The following is a 21874-nucleotide window of genomic DNA, read 5'->3' on the forward strand; positions in this document are numbered from 1 at the left end:
TGCAATAATGCAGGGATTCTTTCTCAAAGTCAAAAATGCCTTTGGATGCTTCTCCGTACCAATCAGTAATTTTCTGCCACTCATCAGGATTCATAAGTTTGACACCGTAAGAATCTAAAGGAGGAAACACACCCACGTACTTGAGATGCTCTTCAGCGGAAAATTTGTGGGAAAAATATTCTTTCAAGCGGTCATGGAAGCCCAGTGCTTTCGGCATGGCACTCAGTTTCATAGTCAGAAATGACAGGCTATCAATAAATTTCAATTTGTAATTGGGGTCTGTAAAACAAAGAACTTTTCCTCCTTGCATGATTAGAAAAGGCTTGATACCTAACTGCACCATAGAGTTAAGCATTAAATAACTATCAAACCCACGAGCATTATGTGCGATGAAAGTGTAACCCTTATACATAGGTCTTCTAAAATGCAGAAGAAATTGCTGCGCACAATCCAGACCATAAGCATGCCATTCAACACCTTTTACGGTTTTTGAACAGACTAGAAAGGGTTTATGTATGCTGCTCTGATCGACAAAGGATTCAAAATCGTAAAACACAAGTTTGTCATGAAGTTTGTCATCAGTAGTACTGGTTTGAATGTAGCATCGATGGACGTTAAGAGTTACATCTGTACCAGGAGGTAGATCTTTTTCACCGCAGATTACACATTTTGATTCATATACGTGTAGAGTTTTCTCTTTGGTCATAGGTACGTGATACAACCTTTTACACGTAGAACAAAATTTGATTATCTCACAATCACTTACAAGCATTTCAGCATGAGGTCTATTGCGAGGTTCTTTGTGCCTATCGAAGCATGTAGAGTTTCGACATATTCTGTTACAATCATCTCAGCGTACTGGAATGTACAGAAGATGAGTGCAACTACAGCAGACACCACAGTAGCCTTGGCAATGATGGGTGTTAGAATTATTATGACTGCTGTAACAAAATTTGCAAATATATTTCGAACCGGTAAAACCTGCGAGATTCCTAATGCCATAAAAATGATTATTATGGAGGAGGAGAAAGCAAGGATTTGACCGATTTTGGAAATCTGTTTCAAGTTTAGACAAAGCCCTATCTTTTGAGGTTCGATGAAACACTACAATTTTTCTTTGTAGAATGTTTTCAAACTTTGCAACGTCGCTGAATGTAACCGCTGTCTGATCAGATAGACCTGCCTGATGCTGCCACTTTCTTCCCTGTTCAAGAGCTTGTTTATCTGTAAATTCAGGGTGAGCGACATGTGCCAGGCTGGTAGCAAAACACAATTTATTTCCTGTATTTTGTACAATATACAGGTGACGCCTCTTCTTATTAATCAATTCACATTCCAATGTTTTTTCAGCCTTGCGTTTTGAACCTCCTGCGGGATTCTTGACTATCTGAAGAATCAGCTCCAAGTTACTTTCTGAAGGCAGCTCTGCATTAGATTGAACCAGCTCATCTAAAAATTCTTCAAATGCAGGCAGGATTGCATCATTATCAGTAACAGAGATATTTATGTGATGAGAAATATTATCCCACATTAATTCTAACTGTACAACATCACTACGTACAGCTATTGATCTTGCAGCATTAGCCAGATCAGTTAAAACATTCATAACTGCGGTGTAGAATTCAGCAATGTCAGGTACAGCATGGGTTGGAGGCGTGATTGATAACGATCTCCTTATTTCAATGTTATTGAAAGGCTGACGTTCAATTCTCTGATTTTGATCTAGATTACCTCCTCGCTGCTGTGCTTGATCATCTGCTGCAGAAACTGTTTCAGATGGTAACCCTGATTCTGTCTTTTGAAAACCTTCATCCATTGAAATGGTAGATGATGTAGCCGGTGAACCAATGGGTGAGTTTTGTGGAGATACGCAGTTATTTAAACCACAGACTGCATCATTAATTTGTCTGAAATAGTCTGAGACTTCAGATGCATTTAAAGTATCCAAGATTGATGATCTAGCAGGGCTAAGAGAAGGACTTTGTGTAAAGTTATTTTCATCAGTATTCAGAGCTGAAGCGATTGTAGAATCTGGATGGAATTAATAATTTGTTGGGAATAATCTGATTGAGATTCTGTATTTTGAAAAGTTTCATCCAACACAGATGAGGCAACAGTTGAGTTTTGCGGAGATATGTAGTCATTTAAACCGCAGACGGCATCGTTAATTTGTCTGAAATAGTCTGAGACTTCAGATGCATTAACAGTATCTGAGATTGATGATCTAGCAGGGCTAAGAGAAGGGCTCTGTGAAAAGTCATTTCCCCCAGTATTCAATGCTAATGCAAGTGTTTGCAGAGCTTGGATATTGTTAGCTATTTGTTGAGAATAATCTGATTGAGATGATTCAACTCTAGCTTGTTGGTCTTCCATTCTTTACTGAGTTATAAGAGACAAATCATACATGAATCATTTCACAATCACCTTTGCATCGAAGGAAACATTATGCAGCACTGTTCTGATGGCTTGTAGCAGGATTTTAACTTTTTCTTGGTTGCGAGCCAAAGCTTGTCGGCGTTTTCGTTGTGGCTGTCTGTCCAGAAGTAGAAAAGATTCTGCAATAAATAATTGGGAATAAATAATTGGGAATAAACTTCTAACAGTTATGAGATGTGATTTTACTAGATAAATTCAAATAACATACCTATAATCAATCCGTGCAGCAAAACAACTCTCGCTTGCAGATTTTCTGCTGTGAACCTCTTTTGTATTTCTCTGGCGCTGAAAGCTGTGAAATATATTTAATGTGATTACAATCAGTTAGGTAAGGCTGCTTTAATTCTAAACAATACTTTACTGAAAAAGCATTAAAAAAATAAAAATAAATAAAAATAAAAAATAAAAATTAGAATAATAATAATAATAAATAAAGTAAAATAAAATAAATAAATAAAATAAGATTAAATAAATAAAATTTAAAAAAGCATGTAGCATGCTAGAGGGGTAGTGAACAAACATTGGACTGTAATTTTACAATATGACAAACTGGAGTCTCCAACTTGACAAGAACGTAGCTCTTGGCGACTTGTTGAAAAAACATTTTAAAAAAGCATTTAAAAAAATAAATAAATTAAAATAATAATAATAATAATAAATAAATAAAGTAAAATAAAATAAGATGAAATAAATAAATAAAATAAGATAGAATAAATAAATAAAATTTTAAAAAGAAGCATGTAGCATGCCAGAGGGGTAGTGAACAAACATTGGACTTTAATTTTACAATAAGACAAACTGGAGTCTCCAACTTGACAAGAACGTATCTCTTGGCGACTTGTCAGTTTTTTTTGTTTTTTTTTATAGTAGTATGTGGGGAAATAAATACACACTAACCCCTTTTTTTATTACGTCTGCTTTTAAAGAACACATGAGATATATGTCCAGCTTTATGTCTTGTCACACACACACACACACACACACACACACACACACACACACACACACACACACACACACACACACACACACACACACACACACACACACTCACACACACACACACACACACACGCAGAGAGCAAGGGATCCTCTGCGAGAATAGGTCCCCATGACGTGACTGTGTAAACAGACTGAAGTCCCCATGAGGTGATAAAAACAAGCGCACACACACACACACACACACCCTCCTCTCTGCTGTCTTTGTGTGTCTGTGGCCACACTAAAGTTTCAGAATTTGAAAATTATGATTTGCATTTGTATTCAACCCTCGTTTACTTTAATGTTTAGTGGAATTAAATGAGAAAGCGTTAAAGGTATATATCTTTATTATCTAAAACGAATAAATAATTAAATTTACATGGGTGGAGAGAATTAGTAGCCCTCTCAGGTAGCGGTTCTGGTTCCGGTTCGGGTTCTGGTTCTGCTCGCTGTTCGGTGTCTGGCCTTGCTTCGGCCACCTGCCGTGACGTGGGCAGAGGCGTGACGGGGTTGAAATCAAATCTCTGCCCTGAAGGCAGGTCTGCCACAAGTTCACCCTCATCCTCAGATGAAATGACAATTACATCGTCCTCATTACGGGTTAAGCCTATGGAATGAAAAACAAAAGTAAATAAAAACAAAAAAAAAAATCAGTTTCCTGATTGGTTCAAATAGGCTATTATTTAAAAGAAAAAAAACTTACTCTGTATTCCTGTATTAGCAGAACCGGATTGTGTCACAGCTGCATTCACCAAGTGAGATGATGTTCTGATAGGTTCAGAGTCATTTCTTTTCTTATTCAGCGACAAGCGGTTCTTTCTGCGGTTGTCCTGGACATCTGTAAGAAGATAGATACATAGTAAATGGTTATTAGTATTTATTTATTTTCTCGCTTTCAGAACTCCGGTTACAGAGATACTAAATTACCGTTTGTATTGTTTAATCCTGTAGGATCCTGGTGCGTCTCCTGAGTATTTGCAAGATCTGTAAGCAAATATTATTTTAAATTATGTTACAACTCTGACTAAAACGAAAAAAAGAAAAGCTATGGTGAAAACATACTTACCGCTTATAAATTCCGATTCTAAGATGATGTTTGGATCTTCTGAGACTGCACCTAAAAATAAGAAAATCATTATTAAGCATGATGCATTTCTCTCTCTCTCTATATATATATATATACATATATATATATATATATATACATATATATATATATATATATGTATATATATATATATATATGTATATATATATATATATATATATATGTATATATATATATATATATATATATATATATATATATATACATTTATATATGTATAAATGTACAGTATATGATTAGAGAAAGAGAATTTAAGAATTGAATTTACTTACGATTAAACAACCCTGAAAGAACCTGAGAACTTAAAGTTGCAGATCTTCCTGTAAAGTCAGACATGATTCAAAATAATACTTCTTTAAAGAAAATTAACAAGTTTACAAGTCTAGAAATTCTGTTGTACCAGAAGTCACTTGACGTTCTGCAGAGCTGTGATTCTTCTCCGTAGAGATGGTGGCTCCTGTTAAAGAGGCCTAAGAGGTTTCTGTCCATTCATCTGCTTGGACACACACACGCACAGGCACACCCACCCTTCCAAGAGGGGACTTTTGTTTCTATATGTCTTTATATACAAACACACACACACACACACACACACACACACACACACACACACACACACACACACACACACACACACGAACGGCCTTGGTGAGCAGCACTGTCATGGGGCCTCCTCCAAAAAGTCACGAGAATGAATCCTGTGCTGGCGTTTACAACATATCAATCAACCCCCAATGGAGACCCAATTGAGATGATCAGAAACATACAGAGCCATACGTGTCACGCATGATGACCAGAGGTCATGAGAGTCTTCCTGATGGCTGTGGCGTGTCCCGCTTCAGGCAGTATGTCAGAAAGACCTTCTGTTTACAAAAACGGAGGTAATTACAACACCCAAATCTATTTCAATATACTATATTGTATGTTACTATTGATTTTCTAACACTGAACCCCTTGTCTCTGCTTCTATTGGCTAATTCAAACTCATAGAGGTCAGAAGGAATTCAACTTAAACAATGTATGGCATTGAGACATCCTCAGGGACATGTTCAAAGTTCAACCCTCTCCCTGCCCAGTATTCTGCCCAGACACACGCACAAACACAAACGGCTTGGTGAGCAAAACCGGAGTTAATTACAACATTCTATTTAAATATATTATATTGTATATTATTCTTGATTATTTAACACTTATTGTCTTTTATACTTTAATTGTATTACTCATAAAACTCGGAGCCTGTCTCTGTTTCTATTGGATGAATTGAAATTAGCGGGAATATAGTGTAACACGTGTTAAGCATGCTGAGGTCATGAGACATCCGGGGGGGGGAGGGGGGCATCATGTGACCGGATGGGAGGAGGGGCATCATGTGACCGGAAATTAAAATCAATTAGTCACGGGTCATTAATCACTCATCAATCAAACTCCGATTAAATTTTGACAGAAGGTGGCCTATATCATCTCTCTGCTATGAGCTACACAACTAAGATCAGCAGCTCCATAAAAATTATTACTGAAGAAGCTGAGCGCTTACCAAGTGCTGTATCCAAACGTATCGACGGAAAGTTGAGTGGAAGGAAAAAGTGCAGGCTTATAAAGAAAACCTCAATCGGGTATGTGGCAGAGATTCCAGTCAGACGGATCCAGGAAAAGGACTAAAACTATCACAGAAGCATCTAACTAGATGTAGGAGAAACTTTGACTGCAAAACATTTTCATGCATCGTTATTGTTCAACATACGATTAATTTTAAACAAGTTTCTCTTGGATTAACAAACCTGCAAAGTATTCGTTGGCTGGAAGGCCAACAGACAGGACAACGATTTATTCTAAATGTAACATCACTTTATGTTTTGAACCTGAACAAATTAATTTGAAATAAGTACATAAAAAGAACTGGACTACAAAAACACAAAGTATTACAAAGTACTTTTGGTCTATTTTAATATAAATATCTTAGTTCGCTTGAAATAAGAAAAAACTAACTTTAAAGTAACTTTTCTGCAAGAAATAGAAACTTATTTTAAGTGAATAATTCCATAATATTGATGAAAAAGTTTTATTTCCACTGGGAATTATTTCACTTTTTCCAATGTAAGTGAAACTTAAAAAAAATCAATATTAAGGGATTATTTACTTAAAACAAGCTCCTATATTTTGCTAAAAAGTTACTTTAAAGTTAGTTTTGTCATATTTCAAGTGACAAAACTAAAAATAGACCAAAAATACTTGATAAGATTTTGTGTTTTTGCAGTGTAAAAGTGTTTATTTATCCTTTCAAAGCTTTAATTTATAGCAATACATTTTCCACATATTTTAAGTGACATAATCTGCCAGTGGAAATTATATTTTTTCATCAATATAAAAGAATTATCGACAACCACCTATATCCTGCTGAAAATGTACTTGTATGTTAGCTTTCTCTTATTTCAATTAAGATATTTGTACTAAAAACTGAACAAAGATACTTAAGATTGTGTTTTTGTAGTTAGAATGGCTACAACTTACTTTGTCTATAAAATGTCATATTTTGTACCTTTTTGCAACATTTTAGTCCAATTGAAATGAACTTAGACAATAACTTGTGTATAAATTATGTTGTAAATGTTTCTGAATATTAATGAAAAAATAGAAAATGTAAGCTTCAGGAAGCTTTATGCTTCTGATGACATAACTTACAGAAGGAGTAGTAGAAATTACACAGTCAGCAAAATAACTTTCCTTTTAAATTCTGGTGAAATGATACAAACTCACTTTTAGTTTCAATACCAGCAGCAGTTAAGATTATTAATATGCAGCACACACTGAGTTACTTTTCATATTTCATTCAGACTAAAAATGAGAACTATGTTCATTAGGAAACTTCATGAGAAGGAAGTGGAAGATATTAAGTAATGAATCTGTCTGTGTTCATTTAAACTGAAACCACAGAAGTAGCTACAAGCTAAAACAAAAAATGTGCTCATGATATAGATTTTTTTATTATTTAAAAAACATTCTATCACTTTCATAAAGTGGAAAATACTGAAACTCAGTGATTTTACCTCAGCAACAATCTGAAATAAACTTAAACTTTTTCTGCTTCCCTGATTTTATGATTCTAAGTTTTTGCAGGGAACGAATGTAAACTGGAAAAGGTTTTAACATGGAGAGTATTCTTTCTTATCAAGCTTTATTTTACATTCCTGAAACTACTTCTTATATAATATTGCATCTTTATTATCTCTGTAAAATACAACAAATAAATCATAGATTAAAAACACTATTTAGCAGAGCAAAATTAAATAAAGGTAAAATAAAATATTGCCCTGATTTACTGTCACAATAATAAGGGTAAAGGTCACAGCGCTGTGTTTCATGCTAACCTCAACTAGCATCTTAATAAGAGTAGCAATGCTAGGCTTTAGCTTTCTTTCTGACTATTTAGCATATTTTTATGACAGTAACCTTTAAAGTAATATCACCATTTTATCAGTTTTTAAAGGAGTTACTTATATTTTTTTCTAAAAATACTCATTAATCTGTTATGCAACTAGCACACACATCTGTTAGCATCTAACATGAAGTCAAATTTCAACCACTAAAATATTCAATTCATTTAAACTAAAAAACAACAACACCCCACTAAAGTAAAAAAAAAAACTTGGCCTGCTCCGCCGCCAGGAACATCCATACTTTTACCACCTAACGTTAAAGTTAGGTGGTAAAAGTTACTTAGCTTACTGATGTTAGCTGGCTAATGTTAGCTTTGCTAACAAGCTTGCTAGCTTGGTAACTGAACTAATATCTGGCTAAAGCAAAGTCAGTTTTGTAATGTTTTGCCAAAGTCTATTGTATAAAAACTAGAAAGAATAATAGAAACTTTGTGCTAATAACCATTTGGCTTTTTCCTCTGTTCTTACATTGACGAACTGAAAACACTCTTAAAGCGGTTGGGCAGAAGGAACCGAGAGAACGGCTCAATGTGAACGTAAACTGGTTAACTGGTTCGGGTGCAGACAGGTTGTTGGTTGACTCATCTCTGTTGGACTGAATGTTAAAGTTAAGGTCCTCTGTGTCCAGACATGCTATGCTAAGTAAACAAACATCCGTTCTCACCTTTATGTCGTTAAACTGGTCAGTCAACAACTGCAGAGCAAGTTAGAGCAAATGTGGGCCAACTTCCTGAACAACAGTAAACAATGACTCTGTTTTCACCAGTTCAATGCTGGTACCTAGATCCCATAGCACACTAGCATGGACCATTAGCATCCTTCAGATTATCATCTGTCTGATTTGATAATCACTACAATACAACACCAGCAGTACTTCATTTTGCCTTTGTTTTGATGCTTATCCATCCAGGTGTGTCTAATAATGATTATTCTTCTGCATTCTTTGCTACAGATGCCAATATTTTCAAACTAAAACTACCACAGTGGTCTCCCTCACATCATAAAATACCAAATACAGACAGATTTACGCCATGATAACAGTTTATTCACCATTTTGGCTTGAATGAAACTGAGAGACCTGGAAGTTTTACAGTCGACAGATGAGAGCAGAGCAACTGTCAAATCTCTCTATGCTTTATGGTTTACAATGATGGAGATTACAGAGACATGATGCCTCCATCTGCCGCTGTTCCTCCTCTGTCTCCTCATTTTCACTCCTAAACTCTTCCTGCATCAATCTGCTGGAGGACAAAACTGCGCCAAACTTTAAATTCATTCACTGCTTCATCGTGTCGGTGTGTCTCACCCTCCAAACTTGAACTTGCTGTTTTCTCCGAGGAAAACCTCCTTGTGTCTCCTGCGGTTGGAGCTGCGGCCGCCGGTCGCCGTGGCAACAAAGCTGGCCGCTGTCAGAGCCAGGCAAGCCAACACGTCCGCCTTCATTTTTCACAGGTCTCCCTGCCAAAACCGACACCAGAGCAGCATCCCCGCCGCAGCGAGCGCCCTGCTCTGCCGCCAGGAACATCCACACTCAGAGCCGGAGGTTCGAGTCCAGCATCCCGCTGCGGACCGCTGCTGCCTCCTCTTCACGGCTCCTGGATGGCAGAGGAATTTCACAGCAGGGCAAAGACATGAGGAAACCTGCTGACTGCCTCCTCTTCCTCACTCTGCCTGCTTGGACTCCGGGGTTGTGGTTCTATCTCTGATTAAAATCGATATGAATCTTTTCCTCGCGGCGATAGAGGAATGACACTAATTCCACCCAAATCCTCTTATCCACGGCCACAGCAATCTTTCTCTAACCTACAAACAGTCCGTGTCGCTCACACTCGCTCCCATCAGCAATCAGGATTTTCTCGGCAGGACAATGAAAAAGCAGCACCTGCGGATTATCTGGAACACCTTCACGTGTCGGCGTGAGTGTGCACGCAAGCAGAGGTCAGCCGGGGCAAACGGATCCCGGAGAAAAAGAGAAAAACATTGTCAAGATAATTGAGGATTTAATCTGAGCTGAAGAGGAGAAAAATGAGTCTAATCCAGACTAACACCTGTGGAAGAAGTTAGCCCACTGACACAGGAGTCTGACTCTGCTGCTGGACTTTATTAAAATAATGTTGTCATGTATAAACAGAAGTTTTCATCCGTCATGGAAGTTTTCTTCACTGGTTAAACTTTCTACAGTTTTTTCTTGATTAAAATCTTTCTGAATATTAAAACATGATGAAAGAAGCAAGACATAAACATAACTTCAAAAGAGATTATGGAAAATTATCATTTCCAACTCAGCTGCATTTTTGTGAACTTTGCAGACAAAAATGGCTGATTTTGATTTTTCAAAACGTTGGGGTCAAAGTTGCACATTTTTTATCTTTATTTTTACTGCCTTATAAAAAAAAAAGTAAATCACAAAACCTTCCCTTCTCCTGCGCCACTTTAGATCCATTGTGGATTTCTGCCAAAAAACTCGGACATTTTGAGATTACTCTCAGAAATGTTCTAGAAAAAACTGAGAAATCTCTGAGCTCCTAAAGTAGAAAACTTTCACCTTTCGAAATGTCCTTGTTTTTCTAGAAAATTTGAGATTAATCATTGTTTAACTAACATTATCTGCATGCAGGAGCGACATAATTTACACGGTTTATTTGGAGGAAAACTGCAAAGTTTTTTGCCTTTTGGCTCTGAATGATTGCAGGTAAAACTTTCAAGAGCTTTCGAGAAACAGGAAGTTACATCAGAAGCGGATTGGTCAAAATTCAGCCGAGTTGCAGTGATTGGTCAGAAAAAAAGGAAATACAGAAATGAAGTCAGATTTGCTGAAAATTTGCAATGATTGGTGAAAATTTCTGTTTTTTATTGTTGCAGGCAGAAAAGCAGGAAAGCATTTTTTATATTTTTTCTATGCAGCGACGTCTTTATGTTGGAATCAGGTTCCTCAAATCACCTGGGACGGAAGACACTTCAGGTTTTCCTGTGAGGAGAGAAATAAAGAGAGGAAAACAAATGTTTACAGATGGTTTTTTCAAGCACTGAACTTTTTTTTATTCTCATAAATCCTCCTAGTTGTGCTTCCTCCTGTACAAGTAATAATAATTGACTAAGTTTCTCTTTTAGATGCAGACACATTAAACCTTACAGGTTCTTTAAACTCAGGTCATCCTCAGTATTAACTGGACCGGCTCTGTGTAGCTCCTCTCACTCTAAGCTCTGATATTTCTCACCTTCTTCATTTTCTCTTTGAACCATTGTGATGTTGGGTTGATGCAATACATTCCCCTCTTAGTATTGACCCTATAAAGACAGAAACATCAGATTAGCAGTATTATCACTGTTGTTTGATACCATTAGTCCTTTTCCACAATTACTTAATTATTAGCTGGATGCTTAAAAAGCAGGGACAGAGTGACCAGTATTAATACCACTAATAGTTCAGGACTGCAGACAAAGACAAATTAGGACACCGCAATAAATATCCACTTCTTTTAAATGGTCAGTCTATACATATCAGTCTCATTTTTATCATCTCTGGACAGTTTGACTGCACTGAATCAACACAAATGAACCTCAACTCATTAAAACAAACATAGCAATATTTTGCCCATTCTGTGGTTTGCACAGACGAAACACCGGCCCACTTAAACACTGAAGGCTGTTTTACCACCAGACAGTCCGGTTGACTGTCAGGGGAAATGTTGCAACGTTGGAACCACAGTTGCAACATTTCCCGTTTGAATCAAACCAACCAAGCCACCTGTTCCCCTCCTGGCCTGTGGGGGCGCTGCACCAAAAACCACTGAAGGAAACGACATGAAAACCTCAGAAGAAGACATTGAGCGCAACTTCCTGTTTCACAAAATGTAAATAAAGATTACATTTAATCTTTATTTTAATGTAAATAAAATAAAGATTAAATGTGACGGAGTGGCGTCAGATTTTAGCGGTTGGAGGATTTTTCTTTTGTCTTTGACTAAAAACCGTGAATCATTTCTCCCGCTAGCGCTAGCTATTGTCTTGGTTGTATTTACCCAGAATGCCCTGCGCTGTAGGCCACTTCCTGTTTCCAGAGCGGCTTCCGGCCCGCTTGGCGCTCACATATTCATTCAAACCGGACCAAACTTCACTTCAACCGAACAGAGGCCGAGGTTTTAGACGGACCAGAGTTCACTCCTCCCCAAACGAACCGGACTTTGGCAAACGGACTGGAGTTGGATTACAGCGCACTGAACAGGACGGTGTGAATGCAGCCCATAACCACTAGAGGGAGCTCACAAACCTCCTGCAGCCCATAACCACTAGAGGGAGCTCACAAACCTCCTGCAGCCCATAACCACTAGAGGGAGCTCACAAACCTCCTGCGCTATAAAAACCTGCGGTCACACCTGGAGGAGGAAGAGAGATATAAGTAGCAGGATGAAGTTGGTCTGTATTTGCTGCACTTACAGATAGAAATGATCCCAACAGGATGGTCTCGGGTTCTGTTCGAAACACTCCAGGATCTTCCCTGGGACAGAATCTGATCCTTCTTCACAGCAGGGAGGGATTAGACGGTCTTCTGTAACCGACGAACAGCCTGAGGAAGAAAAAACATGGAGAGATAGTAATAATTTTAACAATGTTTTTCCTTTCAACACTGTATTTATTAAAGCTTAAAATATTTAGAACACACAAGGCTTCAAAAAGCCTAACTTATGGGATATATATATATATATATATATATATATATATATATATATATATATATATATATATATATATATATATATATATATATATATATTCTTTTTTTAAAAAATGCATATTTAGAACATTTTATAAAGGTCAGAAAGTTTGGCTGAAATTTGATCAGAAAAACTGATGTTATTTCCTTGAACTTGAGGTCAGTAAAATCAGCCTGATATTTGGTAAAAATCCTCAGAATAAAAGTAAATTTGAATAATTGTTACATCTTAAATCCACAGTATGACGTCTGCATGTTCAGAGAAATGAAAGATTTCCTGTCTGAGGTAAGTTAAGGTCTGAAAGTGTCTGCAGTTTTTCTGTTTTAAGATATTAAAGAGGAATTAGATCTTTGCTTTTTTCCTCTGTAGTTGTTTAAAGTGGTTTTTACTCTTGTTGGTGCTGCATAAACACATTAAATTAAATTTATTTTAATGCACAACGTTCACCGTGTTGGTTTTTTATCTTGCTTGAGGTGAATATTCAAAAACTGAATCAAAACACATTATGCTGTTAATATTGACGATGAAGATCTTCATAAAGACTGTTTAATGTGTTTTAAATGTTCTTTTTACTAAAAATAAAATCATTTTTGACATAATATACTTATTTTTTATCAACCAACAATCAATCTTCACTTGTTTGAAATCAAAAATGTTAAAATTTGACTCTGAGAATGAAAAGAACAGAACATTTAATCAAACCCTAAATCATTTGAAAAGTACGTTACCAGCAGATGCAATGAGGAGGAACCAAACAGCCAAGATGGACAGAAACATTTTGCTGCTGATGGTTTTTGTGGTCCAGATGTTTGGTCTCTGCTCTGCAGCGAAGCCGTTTGGATCTGCTGTGAAACGGTTTGCTACCTGCGGCTAAATGCAGCTCCGTCAACCTTTAAAGCTCCTAGATAGATGAGATAAATAACAGGAAATGCTGTTTTAAGCAATGATACTTCACAGGAACATTCATGAAGTAAGTGCTGTGGACAAACAGAAATGGTCACAAGCAAGAAAACAGGAAACCCACATTCTTAGGCCACAGTCTGACGCAGCCTCAACCAGTTCTACTTACGTTATTCTATATTTGTGTTATAGAAACGGCATCGGTTAGATTAGAATGAGATAATGTTGCACAGAACATAGGAAGCCACCAGGTAATCAGCTAAACTAAACCATAAAAACCAAGCTTAACCCTTCATTTTTACGTTGCCATAGCAACCAATCTCAGCTCCTCCCCTTTTTGTGTTGCCATCTGTGTCTGCGGTACGCATTAAGATCAGCTCTGTGGGTTTTTTCATTACACGTATTAACAAGCTGCATTTGCTTTGACAGACTTTAATGTTTTAACCAAACCAGAAGTCATGACTTTACACAGTTTAAATTTGGTTAAACTGATTTTACTGCTACACCCAAACGGACCAGTTAAAGTTTTCATTTCAACAAATGTCAGACCAAAGCACTTCCATCAGATACGTCTGAGTCACAGATCAGGTCAGAGTTCAAGTCAGCCCTTAAACAAATCCAATAAATGTATGTAAATGGACATTTTGGAGTGGCCTAGTCAAAGTTTGATAATAAAATAAAAATGTTTAGTCTAAAATAAGGGATTGCATAAATATTCACACTCCTTCAAGTCAGCCTGCACACCTGGACGCTGCAGTTTTCCTCCTTTCCTCCTGCTAAAGTGTTCCAGTTCTGTCAGGTTGGTATGGATCAGCTGGGAACAGTTCTGGGCTTTGACTAGGCCACTCCAGAATATCCATCTTCTTGTCTTCATACCGTTTCTGTGTAACTTTACCCGAAAAATAAATGCTCTCTGAAACTTTAGCTCTCTCAGATGGAAACTAATTTTCCTGCAGAATTTTCCTAAATTTTACTCAATAAGTTGTTTTTTGTGTCCATCCCCTGACTTGTACTTTCAATGACCTTTTTTTCTGATTGGCTGGAGGGTTCTTCAGTCTCCATCCAGTAATGTTAACCAGGAGTACTGATGAACCAGTGAATATTACAGTCACTCTGATCTCCATTTCACTCACTGACAGACGACCAGCACCAATTGACTGGACCTCTGTTGTTTTAAGTTAGTTGCTTTAAATGGGGTAGATATTCAATCACTTATTTTATGTTGAATATTTTTATCTGCCATTATTTTCTAGAAATCATGAAATGTTTTTTAGGTTTGTTTTGTTTTTGTAAAAAGTTGTTGATCATGAATGTAAAAGCAATAAAAAGGTAAAATGTTGAAGGGAGTGAAAACTTTTTACTGCCAGTAAAGGACAGAGGAAGTGTTTTTTTACACTTCCTGTCTTTATCTGACAGGTTTCTGACCAGATGAGTCATTAGTTTGGTTTTAGGTTGTAGTGACTTCCTGTAGGTGAGAAAAGGCCATTTTCTGATATCATCTTAAAAAACCTGTGACTCATTTTAAGAAAGAAGAAAAATGTCCACTAGTGTTTTTTAAATCTCCTTTCTACAGAAAAACAGTCAAACATTAAATTTAATTGTTAAACATGCAAAGTCAAACTTTATTGATTCTTTCTGAGCCATTACAGCAACAAATAGATGATTTAATAGAACAGACAGCAAACAGGCTGCGGGTATGGATCTGTAATCTGGTTCTGCTGCATTCACACCAGTCCTGGTCCTGGTCCAATTTAATCCAACTCCAGTCCGTTTGTCTACAAAGTCCGGTTCGGTTGGGGTGTGAAAACTCTGTTTCCGCCAACAAGCCTCGGTCTCTGTTCGGTTGAAACGAACTCTGGTGCAGTTTTAATGAATATGTGAACACTAAGCAGACCGTAGACCGCTCTGAAAGCAGGAAGTGGATAAAAACAAAGGGCATTCTGGGTAAATGCAACCAAAACAAACGTGTTAGCCTAGCGATAGCGGGAGATATGACTTGTGTTTTTCTACCAAAGACAAAAGAGAAATCCTCTAACCGCTAAAATCTGACGCCACTTCCTTCTTCACATTTTGTGAGTGCAGCACATTTTGTGAAGAAGGAAGTTCTTCTTCTTCTTGAAATTTATGGGCGGTTGGCAAGAAACGTTAGGTTAGCATTGCTGCCACCAACTGGTAAGGAGTGTGGACTGCATGACATAAAATAATAAACAAAAAAACGCAGCAGCTGAAAATGGACCAAATGTTGCAACTTTGGTCCCAAATCAAACTGAGTCTATTGGACTATCAGGTGTGAAGACTGTTAAAATGAAGTCAATGAAGTCCTCAGTTGGTTAAAAGTACAGAGGTGTGTGTGGGTGTGTGTGTGTGTGTGTGTGTGTGTGTGTGTGTGTGTGTGTGTGTGTGTGTGTGTGGGTGTGTGTGTGTGTGTGTGTGGGTGTGTGTGTGTGGTTTCATGCTGTTTGATCTGAAAGCCTAACCACTGCCTGACTGAGCTTGTTAAAGTGTTTCTTTTCTTCTTTTGATGGCTCAGAGAACCGACTGCTGGTCATTTTTCAGAAATTTAACAGCTCACACTGCAAAAACACAAAAATCTTAACAAGTTGTCTAGTTTTGTGCAAATATAACTTGAACTAAGTAACTTTTCAGCAAGAAATAGAAGCTTGGTTTAAGTCAATAATATGAAATGAAAAAAAATACAAGTTACAGTTAAAGGAAAAATGTCTCATCAGTGAAATAATCGGCCAGTGGGACTATTATTCCTAATCATTATTAATGAATTATTGACTTTAAAAAGCTCCTTATTGAAAAGTTACTGATGAGTCAGTTTTGTCTTATTTTAAGTGTGCTGAGATATGTTGCAGTAGAATCTAAAAGACTTTGTTAGAGTTTTGCAGTGCTCGCTCTCTGGTTCGGGTTTTACCGTAACCCAACTCATTCACCTCCCGGTTCCGCTGCCACGCCTCCCGGTTTCTGCCTGTCAGTCTGAACGCGTCCCTAGAAAAGAGAAGTAAATAAAAGTCAGCAAAGGTTTTACTTTGTTTTTGTCTGGAGGAAGAGCAGCTCTGACAGCAGCATTGTCTGAATAAACCCCTCTCACATTTCCAGCCGCTCCGATTCTAACTTTACCAATCACAAATCAAACTCCACCCCTGGAGAAGAGGGTGTGTGTGTGTGTGTGTGTGTGTGCGCCTATTCTCTAAATAACCTGTTGGTCCAGTCAGACTAACATCGGTCCTTGCAGGCAGCTGCTCCTCTGCTCTCCTTCCTTTTTCTTCTGGATTTCTTCTGAACAGATTTCAGCTGACTCACGGTAAGTTTCCGTGATTTTTAATTTAATTTAATTTAATTTTTTTACACGTGTGTGTTTCCCAGCATTCCACTGGTACCGGCTCGGTTTCCAGCTCCGGGCTTCAGCCCAGGAAAAGTTTACCGTCACTCTGTCAGTAACAGTTTGAGGTTTGAGGTCAATTATTGTTTACTTATAAATTTACTCTTTTTAATTCATGGAAATAATTAGCAGCTCGGCTGAATCCTTGGAAGTGTAATAAAGGTTTATGATACTTATGAGATAAGATATGAAGTGGGGATTATAATAGATCAACATGGGATTAAATGAATCATTTTATGAGTTTAAGGTTTTCATTGATGTTCGGCATTTCAATAGAAGTTTCTTTGTGATTTAAAGATGAAAGCAGTCAGTAAGGATCAATAAATTACCATGAAATATATTATAATCAGTTTTTCTCTTCTTTAAAAATATGAAACGCTACAAAAACATAAAATCTTATAGTTTCTATTACAAATATCTACACTTGAAATAAGACAAAACTAACTTACAAGTAACTTTTAGGAAGAATGTTTTAAGTCAGTGATTCATTAATATTGATTATTTAGTGGATAATAAGTAATTTTCTCGTGTTATAAGTGAAATAATCCACCAGTGGAATGACTCTTTACTTGTAAAGATCTGCTGTATTTAGTTAAGAAAAATCTCATTTTTTACTAATAAAGTAGTAAAGTTTTTCTATAAAGTTATTATAAATACATGTTGTTATAAATCTCAGAGGAAGAAGAACCCGTTTTGTTTCCAATGTTTTCCATTCAAAGTAAAATGTTTGTAATAATTTAGCAGTTTAGTGAACTGGAGGTGAATGAACTTGATTTCCACAGAGCAGTTTGAGATTTTAAAAGGTTTTAAATACCAGAGAACTGAAGATGAGATCACTGAGTAAAAACTCTGACGCTGCAAGATGGAGCAACTGGTGAATCTAAAACACATGCAGGAATCCAGACAGTGAGAAAAACACCGAGCTTGAAGCTGAGCTGCAGATTAATTTAATCTGTGAATATGATTTTGGTGATTCTAACAGAAACAGAGACGTTTGTTCTGATTGACCGTCAGTCAGAAATAAAAAGTGTCTTTTTATTTGGTGTATGTAAACTTCTGGCCTCACCTGGAAGCTCAGGTGGTTTTCAGCTGAACTCAGATCTTCTGCTGCATAAAAAAGTTTTCCTCCTCAGTTTTATGCATGTTTTGGTTTTGATCGATAATAAATCCAGAGCCAATATCACCAATACCAATACTGAAACTTTTTATTATTTTCTGATTTCATCAAACTGCCAACCTTCTGGTGTTCTTTTGTAAAAAAAAATAATTTTCTTATAAGATATTTTAATTACATATTAACATGATAAACAGAAACATTTGATGCATTTTTCAAGAGTAAAACAAAATAATAAAAAATTGAGGTTGATTTTTGAAACTACAAAACTACAAAACTACAAAAAAAATAAAACAAAATATCAAGATGGAATCTGAAACTGAAGTATTGATCTGATACCGATACCGACTTTGTGCTGATAATATCAATATTCTGTATTGATCTGCTCAACCAGGTTGTCTAACTGGACTAAAGTGAAGTGTCCCACAGCATCATGCTGCCAAAGCCGTGCTTTACTGTGTGGATGAGGGAAGTTTAACTTCCTTTAAACAACAGTTTCATCCTGCTGCTCCTCAGATTTATAACCAATAATCACCCCGATAATCGTCCACCGGAGCTGATGCACGTTGCATCTGTCCTCCATGTTTGGATCTCACTGCAAAAACATCAAATATTACCAAGTGTTTTGGTGCAAATGTCTTAAAACACTTGAAACAAAACAAAAGTAACTCATGAGTAACTTTTCTGCATGACATAGGATTTTGTTTTGAGTCAATAATTCTTTAGTATTCATGAAAAAGTTCTAGTTCAATTGGAAGATTATTTCACTTATAAGATGTGAAAATGTCTTAGAATAATTGAATTTGGTTTATTTTAATTTTTGTAAGCACTTCTCTGTTCTCTGATGGTTTTTTAACAAGGTCTTCACAGAAAAGAACAAAGGAAGGTGAATGCAAATGCACACCACACTTTTCAGCTTTCTGTGCAGAGATATGTTTTAAAAATGCCTCATTTTCCTTCCACTGCTCTGCACAACGTCACAATAAAATCCCAGTAAAACTTGCTGCAGTCTGCAGATGCTGCACTTCTTCTCAACAGGACATAAACGGTGAATTTCTCCCATCATAAATTACAGGATGATAATGGGACATAATGGGATTCTTCAGCAGCTCATTACACTTTAAGAGGCCATTGTCTTCAGCTGTGCTGCAGGAAGGATTCTGGGTAAACATGTAGAAACCGTTAAGCGTCACATAGTCCTGATGAAGTCAGAGAAGCTGATGGAGTGCGGAGCTGCCCTCTGGTTCAGCTTCGTTTGGTCTGAAGACTGAAGATCGTGTCAAGATAGTCTGAGTCTTTATGGAGCATGACAAACAGAGAAGACAAGGGGATGAAAGGGAGGCTTGGATTAAAGGATAATACACGAGATTAGAGTAAAATAAATGTCTGGGGACAAAAAAGAGCCGTTTATTTTGGGGAGAAGACTCAACAAAAGTGGTAAAAATAAGTTTCAAGACAGAAACTTGTAATCGTTCTCACTCATCAAGGGATTTACTTCAGAAAAGCTGCTCAAATTGCATGTTTTCTTTTGTCAATATGATGGAGGATGTCTGTAATTACTCCTTGTTCCTTCTGTGTCTGTGATGCCGACCCACCCAGAGAGATCCAAGGACAAGCCTGCCACAGGAGGGACGTCAGAGTGGAGGCAGAGCGTCTAAACGCCTGCAGCTGAACAGACGCCATGTCAGCGATGTTCACCTGGGCCTGCCTGCTGCTGTGGATCGGCTCGGCCGCGCAGGACAAAACTCCCGGTGAGACACACAACGCCTCTTTGTCCCGCAGGCCGAGTCCGTCCGGCGGCAGGGAAACGTTATAGGAAACTTGTTCTTCTATAGTCTCCATGTTTTAGAGACTCTGTGTTGTTTATGCTCAATAAAATGTGGTTTCATAATAACATGGATGTTTTCTGAGAGGTTTGTTTGGTGCTACGATTCGTAGAATGATCAACATAATAAACTCACATTCCAACCTTTTCCAGGTAGAAGAAGGTTGAACTGGTTTCCTGATTCCTGGAAATTCCTCCTGAAGGAGTTCAGATCCACGGATGGTTTCCGCTTTTCTCATGAACTATTAGTCAATCCTGTCAGTGAGGGCACCATTATTTATCCTGTTTAGGTCATTATGAAACCAAGTACTTCTAGATCTATTTACTATAGATACTGAAAACATAGAGCCACAAAATCCAAAACTAGAGTTTAGGAGGACATACTGATAACTGTTGACCCATAGGTCATAAATACTGTTTGACCAAAGCTTTAAATCACCATCTTTATCTGTAAACATTAAGAGACTTAAGAAACATTGAGGTTGTTTTCACACCTGAGAGTTCTGTAGACCCGTTTCCATTGGAGACCAAAACTGGATCATTTGTTTTCAGTTTCTCTTTCTCTGCTCTGAGTCAAACCAGCCAAAGCCTTTGAAAAACCTGTTCCCCTCCTCGCCTGTGGGGGCGCTGCACTAACAACCACTGAAGGAAATGACACAAAAACCTCTGGAGAAAACACTGAGCACAACTTCCTTCTTCTGACATGTAAACAAAGATGGAGTGGCATCAGATTTTAGAGGTTGAGGATTTCAAAAATAGTGTTTGGTAAAAGACAACGAGCCATTTCTCCTGTTAGCGCTAGGCTAGCTCATTTGTTTTGGTTGTATTTACCCAGAATGCCCTGTGCTATAGTCCACTTCCTGCTCCTGGAGCGGTCTCTGGTCCGCTTGGCGTTCACATATGCATTCAAACTGCACCAGAGTTCACTTCAACCAAACAGATAGAGGTTTGTAGGCGCAGCAGTTTGTTTCATTGGTTTGATTAGCGTTCACATCTCCCCAAATGAACCGGACTTTCTAGATAAACAGACTGAAGTTTGATTAAAGCGGACTAAGGTTTGCAAGAAATCCTGGCACTTTGGAAAAAAGAAACATATCTGGAGTGATTTTTGTTCTCTGGTGTTTTCAGCTTTTTGCCCCAGAAGGATTAATCTGCAGCTGGAGTAGCGTGGAGGCAGCGTCACGGTTGGATGATTGATTTGTCATCCTGACGTGACGCCAGCGCGTTCTCGAGCCGGGAATATCTGACCGGACAGAAAGCTGAACTCTGCCGGCTCGGCCCGGTCCACTTCTCCTCCCACAGGAAGGTTATTGCATTTGAGAGCAAAGTTTTTCTGAGTGATCTCGTCCTGGAGGAAAAGGCCACGTGCCCAGGGGCATTCTGGGTAATCGTCAGAGTTAAACAGCAGTGATAAAAAAAGACACGTCAGGGGAAATCTGCAGGAAAAACCTACAAATAATAAATAACAGAGGAATTAACAGCAAGACATTACTGACAATAATAAACACAAAATAATTATGAGAAAACAGAACAAAAACACAAATAGATCACGAGAGGCGCAGTGATATTTTTAAAAAGTTTTCGTCACTGGACTGAGGAAACATTTGCTTATGGCAGGCCCTTTTAACATATAATAGTAAAAAATTAGCATTTTTAAGCTAAATATCAGTGTATCAATTCGTCCTGGTATAAAATAATATATTTCAGATATTCTGAACATTATTCATCCAAGGACAAGTTAAAGATTTTGAGATTTTTAAAATTTTATTTTTTACATCTTCAGAATTAAAGTCTACTTCTTATAATGTTGAACTTCTTTCGGGTTTTGGTGGCAAACATTGAGAGTTTGAACTGAATTGAATTGGTGTTTGTTTTACTAAAGGCTGGTTCTGAATGAGAAGAGATTAAACTGGGAGAGTTCAGTTTTGATCTGGTCCAACGTTGACATCTGGTGGCCGGAAGACTTAGAAAAA

General features: G+C 37.4%; 1 protein-coding gene and 1 long non-coding RNA gene across 4 annotated transcripts in view; both read right to left on the reverse strand.

Annotated features, from left to right (window-relative positions):
• Positions 1 to 9793, reverse strand: part of LOC111606306 (gamma-aminobutyric acid receptor subunit rho-3-like) — a 44327-nt gene extending 34534 nt beyond the window's left edge. Inside the window, exon 1 of one of the 3 annotated variants that reach the window (XM_023326867.1) lies at positions 9266 to 9793. In XM_023326867.1, the coding sequence (XP_023182635.1) occupies positions 9266 to 9402 (137 nt within the window). In that variant the 5' untranslated portion in view covers positions 9403 to 9793. Of the gene's footprint in view, positions 1 to 2424; positions 2485 to 9265 lie in introns of those variants that run through there. The other 2 variants (XM_023326869.1, XM_023326868.1) reach the window with 2 other exon arrangements.
• LOC111606307 lies at positions 2517 to 3880 on the reverse strand. Its single transcript, XR_002752019.1, has 3 exons — positions 3797 to 3880; positions 2645 to 2728; positions 2517 to 2555 (listed from the first exon to the last, which is right to left on the reverse strand). It is a non-coding gene; the product is annotated as an uncharacterized LOC111606307 (long non-coding RNA).
• Positions 9794 to 21874: the final 12081 nt, after the last annotated feature.

Source organism: Xiphophorus maculatus, chromosome 21, assembly GCF_002775205.1.
Source record: "Xiphophorus maculatus strain JP 163 A chromosome 21, X_maculatus-5.0-male, whole genome shotgun sequence".
In the NCBI taxonomy this organism is placed as follows: domain Eukaryota; kingdom Metazoa; phylum Chordata; class Actinopteri; order Cyprinodontiformes; family Poeciliidae; genus Xiphophorus; species Xiphophorus maculatus.